Source organism: Ctenopharyngodon idella, chromosome 10 (genome assembly GCF_019924925.1).
Source record: "Ctenopharyngodon idella isolate HZGC_01 chromosome 10, HZGC01, whole genome shotgun sequence".
Taxonomy (NCBI): Eukaryota; Metazoa; Chordata; class Actinopteri; order Cypriniformes; family Xenocyprididae; genus Ctenopharyngodon; species Ctenopharyngodon idella.
Genome location: NC_067229.1, coordinates 5,532,298 through 5,539,759, shown reverse-complemented (window position 1 = coordinate 5,539,759; position 7,462 = coordinate 5,532,298). Strand labels below are relative to the sequence as shown.

At 35.3% G+C, this 7,462-nt stretch overlaps 1 protein-coding gene across 1 annotated transcript; it reads right to left on the bottom strand.

The window, feature by feature from the left end:
* Positions 1 to 297: 297 nt before the first annotated feature.
* Positions 298 to 6,345, bottom strand: LOC127519795 (uncharacterized). Its single transcript, XM_051907380.1, has 5 exons — positions 6,228 to 6,345; positions 4,191 to 4,517; positions 1,508 to 1,813; positions 1,154 to 1,288; positions 298 to 799 (listed from the first exon to the last, which is right to left on the bottom strand). Exons 1-5 carry the CDS (start codon positions 6,274 to 6,276, stop codon positions 567 to 569), a joined length of 1,050 nt encoding a protein of 349 aa, XP_051763340.1. The 5' UTR covers positions 6,277 to 6,345; the 3' UTR covers positions 298 to 566.
* Positions 6,346 to 7,462: the final 1,117 nt, after the last annotated feature.

Sequence of the window (7,462 nt, the reverse complement as noted above, 5' to 3'; positions counted from 1 at the left end):
GCATTAGAATCATTGCTGTTGGAAAAGGATAAGTTTGCTTAAATCCTATTAATCAGACCTGTTACCTTCAAGTAAATTATAACAGTTTTGAATATGTAGGAGAATGTGAAGTAACAGGTTTGCTTTTTCCCCTTAATTCCTCTATTAGCTGGACTCTTTCACAAACAGTTTGTCCAGCCATCAGATTAAACCACAGCTGTACAGATGTAAATAACTGAGAGCACAGCCGGTTTCACTCCATTCACTTTTGTGCCGTTTTGTGACAGGAGAACAGAGAAAAACACATGCTCTACTACACCCTGTTGTAAAACTAAATCTTTATTAAAAGTCACCAAAAAATGCAGATCAGTCACATCTGTGAGATTCATTTCAGGAGTGAACAAATACGAGTGCTTATGAAATCATTCTATGCCATTATTTGTGCTACTAATTATTATTTTGCTTACAGTAATTATATTTAGAGTGACGTATTTAAAAGATCAATCAAATTAATCAATGAATGCAAAAATGATCTGTTAATAAATAGCTGTGCAAGGAACAGGAAAGGTGCAGAGCATTAATAAGCATCAATATATGTTTTGCTTTATATCTGGATATCTAAACCTTCTGCTCAATTCATACTGTTGGTCTGATTTTACTCGATGGGTCTGATGGTGATGTCTGGTATCTTTTGTTCTGATCAGCTCACTTCTTGTAGACCTGATGTCATAAACCAGCACAGCAACAGTAGCTACACCCACCAGAGCAGAGACGACCAATCGGATCACAGCTTCAGTAAAACCACAACAGTGGATGTGATCTGAAATGAAAAACATTGAATTTAGTGCTCTTTCCTATAGATTTGCTAAGCACACTTCCCTTGCTTAGCCAAATAATCTTAGCTAGTAGGCCTATTGTATGGTTAACAGAAGCAATTCAAAACTCTTTAAAGGATTCCTTGAGGAATCTGTGTGATCTTGTGATTCTTTCTCCATAATGATTATTGCCTAGAGCGTTAATGTTTTCTGCATTAGTGCAGCATGAGGTGCCACACACACTACTCTGAGATGCACGATTCACTTCTCTGTCTTCTGTCTGCTATCTGTTTTCTGTTTCTGTGAAATCACACAAGAAAATGTAAGCAAATGTGCCCCATAAATGCTCAGTGATGTACCTGAACTTGGCTGATAGAGATCAGTAATGTTGGCATCCTCAGTCTGGTTGATGGTGGAATTGTTCAACGCACAGCTGGACGACACACAATTTGAGCTTGCTGATCTTTCTGATGATGAAGAATATTGTGGAGTCGCTGATAATGACAAATTGTGGCGTCAGTCTCATCACATATACAGATCAGTGCTGATTATCCTGAACTTTATTCATAATAGATTCATATATGAAGTGTAATTAAAGCAGTCAATATCATAACTTGTGGATATTGAAAATAATAGAAAAGAAACGTTTTAACATATTAATATGACAAAGATATCATTTAAATGAATGGCAAATTATACTGTAATTCTCTTACCATAGACTTTAACATTAAAACTCATGTAGCTGGTCTCTTTGCTGACAATTGTTAGTTTATAGAGTCCAGAGTCGGTGGTTTTGGTGTTTGTGATGGTCAGAGATCCGGTTTGATCCAGCTTCAGTCTGTCTCTGAATCTCTCATCATATGTAGAGCTGGTTTGCATGAGCCTGCTGACTTCAGCTATTCGAGTGCTTCCGAACATCCACTGTATCAACAAATATTTCTGTACTTCAGTAAGATCAGTGTTTAGAGTGACAGAATCTCCCTCCATCACTGACACTGACTTCACTTCATTTGTCACATCTAGAAAACAAACAGACACATGTTTTGTCAAAGACTACGGTCATTATGTCGATCATTAATGACCAAATTACAATTGTATTATGCAGACGTTTTCCTCTAGCATGGATGTTGAATGATTTTCAGTGAACCAAGACTTTAAAATGGGATCTTATAAGAGATGAATAATAATGTGTTTAGGAGTCAAGTATCAGGTGAGGTTTCTTTAGCACTCACTTTCATGTGCAAATAGAAGTGAAACATAAAACACTCATCTGTGGATCAGACTGCTTTAACTTTGTTCAGTGGACCCGTTACAGTTAGTGATTACCCACATAGAAATGTTTTTCTCGGCCCACATGCCGCAAAGAATGACGGCCCTGGAGTGTCCCAGATATGGATTAAAGACAAGGGCCACACATGGGCCATAACTGGCCCAAGTCTCAGCCAGTTACTAACCCATAACTGGCCCAGCACTGGGCCTGAATAAGTTTTAGTGTTGGTACTGATTCTCAGCCTTAAGTAAACCAAAAACTGAGCCACACCTGAGCCTTATCTACTGTATAAAAAAAAAAAAAAAAAAAACATGATCAATGACTGGCAACTACAGTTGCAAAACAAAAAACATAAAATTAAAGTATCCTAATTTAAATATAGTGCAAAAAACATTTACAGAAAAATTCATTAAACTTCTTAGAGAAAAACACTGTAATTTTACAGGTATATACTGAACTAACTACATGTATAAATTAATGTAACTCTATATCACACTACATCAGTAACTACACAGTTATAGCCTTTAAATAAAACAACATGCTACATAAAATCAGTGTTTTCTGGCTCATCCTGGACTGAAACACAGTCTCTACTCTTCAGCACAATGGTGACCCACAAAACTCTTAAATCCCAACAGAACATTAAACACTAACAGATCTCTCAAGATCTCAGCTTCTTCAATTATTACAATCTAGACTTCATTTCTTTCATACTAAAATTCTTGTTGAGAATTAACAGAGGTTTAGATGTTGATGTTTTATTTTTTAAAAAACATTGGGTCACCATTATGAAGATCAGTGTTTGATTTAGTTGGGCTCTTGACCCTTGACTTTTTAAAATTAGTTTTTATTTGGCTGTTTTAACTGTGTGTTCTGATACACATTTGTTATGGCAAAGCAGAAGCAAGAAAAACTTTGATCAGATGATGGTAGAGTCATTGTTTAGTAGCCTGATTAAATGTGATACTCTGTGATACTCTGAAAGAGTTTATGAAGTTATCATGCAGAAAATGTTTTAACAGGATCTTGTAAACTCACACAAATATCAAGAATCAGTGCATCAATCTCAACAATGTTAACAATCAAAACAAAAACAAAAAAATATTCAACTCTGAACATCACAAAACAAGCTACTGAAGACACAAAAAAGCTTCATTGATTGTCACCATTGTTGAGATTCATATGTTGATTCTTGATGTGCACCTACAAAAAAGAAAAGAAAAAAAAAAAACTGCTGAACCTTTTCTGTTAATGTTAACTTAATCTGTTAGTGTTTAATGTTCTGTTGCTGCTAATCATTTGAACTAAATCAGGAAATACCTGTAAAATATTTCTGTCAAGGATTTTTATTTTTTTTGTTGCACCATTTGAATTAGGGCATTTTACTTTAATTTTGCGGTTTCTGTTTGGTAGCCGCTGCTGCCAGTTGTTTAACTGTTATTTTAAGATCAGTAGTGAGGAAGGAGATAAATTTCCCAGTTTGAATTTGGATCTGTTCCTGTCATAATTTGAGAGAGATTGGTCTGAGAATTTATCATTTACTGAGTGAGTTCAACAGCAAGCAGTACAATCAGCCACATCACAGGTGGATCCACATGCACAAACAACAGCTTGTTCTTTGCTGCTTTTTAAGCTAAGTTGAAAAGCATTAGACTTATAAATATTCACATACACCTTTTAAATCTCACTCTACAACAGTTCCTCACACAAAGCATCACATCCCGAAGATTTGGATTAAATGATCACAGAAATTTTAATCAATTCAGTATTTTAAAATGTAGTTTGTGTGTTTTAAATGAATCTTTAAAAAATCCTAAGTCATAACAGATGAAATGTTATCATTTCAAATTAAGTAAATTGTAAATCAGCCAAGTCAACTGCATTAAAGTGCACTTAATTGGCCCAAGGTCACAATCCTGAGTATTTTGATTCCTTGGATTAACTATTATATTGAAATTAACATTTTAAGTCATTCATGTTGGATTACACAGCAATTGTGACAGTTCATTTGTTCAGATGTAGTTAAAGACATCAATATCATAAGGAATATTGAAATAAATAGAAAAGATCCATTATGATGCAGATATATTTCACATGAAGGGCAAATTATGCTTTAATTCTCTTACCATAGACTGTAAGATTGAAATTAATGTAACTGGACCCTCTGCTGACAATTGTTAGTTGATAAAGTCCAGAGTCTGTGGTTGTAGTGTTTGTGATGGTCAGAGATCCGGTTTGATCCAGCTTGAGTCTGTCTCTGAATCTCTCATCCGGACCATCATACGTTGAGTTGGTTTGCGTGAGCCTGTTGACTTCAGCTATTCGAGTGCTTCCGAACGTCCACTGTATCAACAAATATTTCTGTGTTTCAGTAACATCAATGTTTAGAGTGACAGAATCTCCCTTCATCACTGACACTGACTTCACTTCATCTGCATCATCACCAAACACACCTGATGAACAAGCAGAAACATGTATTATTAAAGACTAAAATTAAAATACAAATCCCACATAGCAAGCAAGCTTGGCCCGAATGTGTTCTCAAGCTGGCACTGCTGGCCTCCTGTCATCAATGGCATGTATCCTGTCAGCCAGAGCTGAGCCATGTGTGGCAGTGATGGCACAGCATGGGTCACGGCAAGCAACGTGAGGGCTGATTGTTGGTGGGAGGAGTGTGGCCCAGATCAATCCAGTGATCATCTGCTCCAAATCAGGATTGTGACCTTGGGCCAATTAAGTGCACTTTAATGCAGTTGATTTGACTGATTTACAAATTACTTCATTTGAAATGATGTTTCATCTGTTATGACTTAGCATTTCAAAGATTAATTTTAAACAATACTACAGTTTAAAATATTGTTTATATAAATATATTAAATATTGTATATTTTTATGATCATTTAATCCAAATCTTAAGGATGTGATGTTTTGTGTAAGGAACTGTTGAAGAGTGATTTAAAAGTTGTATGTGAATATTTATGTCTAATGCAGTTCAATTTAGCTTAAAAAGTAGCAAAGAAGTTGTTGTTTGTGCATGTGATTTGGCTGACTGTACTGCTGCTGTTGAACTCACTCAGTAAATGATCAATCTTTAATTCTCTCTCAAGTTATGACAGGAACAGATCCAAATTCAAACTTTTATTCAGGGATAATTCTCTCCTTTCTCACTACTGATCTTAAAATAGCAGTCAAACAACTGTCAGCAGCGGCTGCCAAACAAAAAACGTAACATTAAAGTAAAATATCCTAATTTAAATAAAGTGCAAAAAAACTTTAACAGAATTATTTTACAGGTATTTCCTGAATTAATTCAAATGACTGGCAGCAACAGAACATTAAACACTAACAGATCTCTCAAGATCTCAGCATTTTTTTTTAAAGTCACCATTATGGTGATCAGAATTCGAATCCCCGATTTATTAATCTGAGTTTAAAATTAAGTGGTGTAACACAACTCGATTTAAAATAAAACCCAGATCAACAAATCCAAGATTAGCTCTAAACTTAATTTAATCCTTTTTGGTGCAACCCACCCTAAAGATGCTAAATAAAAGAAGCAAGAAAATGAGAACCTGGGCCCCTGGGCTTTGGCTCCAATCCATAATACATTTATGTGTATAATAAATATCTGGTCAATGCCACTGCTGATTATAATGGGAGAAAAAAACTCTGCACATGGTAGATCAGTGAGTTTGTGCAGAACAAAACTGAAAAGAGGATGAGCAGTGCTGAACTGATTTGTTCCTCCCCAGTGATGTTTTTTCTGCACTCATTTTCATGTGCAAACAGAAGTGAAACATAAAACATCATCTGTGGATCAGACTGCTTTAATCTTATTCAGCTGACTAGTTACAGTTACTGATTGGCTCATGGACTAATTTAATTTTTATACTGAGAAAATGAAATGCTGTAAATGGCTTTAAATTAGCTAAATGCATGTTGAAACGTAACATTGATTTCAATTTGTGTAATTAATGATCAGTGTTTCAAAACAAAATTTTGTTTTGCTACATTTCTAGAAGTCCTTCAAATAAACATGCCCTTCAAATAAATGACTCAATGTATATACTGTCTGAGAAGCTTTTTGTGAAAATAACAGTAACAGTGAACCTCTACCTAAAACAGCAAGAAGTGAAGTCATTAAAAACACATTTATAACTTACCAACCAGATGCCACAAGCACAACGAGAACAAAATAAAAGCAAGAACCATATTCCCTGGCTGTTTGCCCACCACTCTTACCCTGTAAATGGGTAAAAACACAACAGGCGATTTTGAGCATTTGAGTGTTTACAAACAGTGATGATGTGTTTTGTGGGTGGAGCCTATCTAGAGGCAGAAAATTACAGTTCTGCAGCATGTCTATGGAAACCATGGAATAACTAAGAATAATAAAGTAATTTCAAGTTTATATCTCACAATTCTGACTTTTTTCCTCAGAATTGCGTGTTTATATCCAGCGATTCTGACTTTTTTTTTACCTCAGAATTGTGCAATAAACTCAGAATTGCAAGTTTTGGAGAAAAGTCTTCTCTTTTTTGCAAATGAATCTCAAGAGGCAGTGTTCCAGAAGTCAAAATAAGACTTTATTAAACAAAGCAACAAAGCCAGGGTGCCATTCTTGTACTTTTTTAAATCTCTGAAGATCTGATTAAACAACTCCACAAACAGCATTACCAGCTTCACTTATTACTAAACGGACTGACTTTATTTCTGTCACACGTCTATGTGTTTCTCAGTCATCACTTAATTAATCACTAATTATCTCATTGGGCTCATATAAACACAGATCAGTGTTTACTGAGGATTTTGCTGTGTGTGTTGTACATTTCAGCATCTATCCAAACAGAGTTTTGTGCCTGTAAATGTATGTATGTATGTGTCTAAGGGCTGCACAAGTGTCTCAGTGGGAAACACTGTCTCCTCACAAGAAGGTTCCCGGTTCGAATCTCAGCTGAGCCAGAAAGTCTTTCCTTCAGATCTGGTTTCCCTCACAGTCCAAAGATGTGTGAATTACAGATGCTAAGTTGTCTAAAGGTGTGAACGTGTGTTTTACTGCCTATGGATGGATCTGTGGCAGAGGTTTTTTTTTTTTTAACCTTGTACAGAGGTTCCATGAACGTCTATATCGGACGTGTAGAAGACATCAAAAAAAGACGTTATAAAAACTTTCATTTTGGCTCCTCAGTGCACGTCTTTTCAACATACGACTTTTGTGACAAAGACACTGAAGAGACAAATCACTGCAATATAGTACATATAAGGTCCATACATTAACAAAGGATTGTAGTAAAAAAAGCTTTTTAATCATAAAAATATATATATATGAACCAACTGAACAAAGTTAAGATATGATCACATTTATCTTTTTTCACAAACACCAAAAATAAAAATCAAT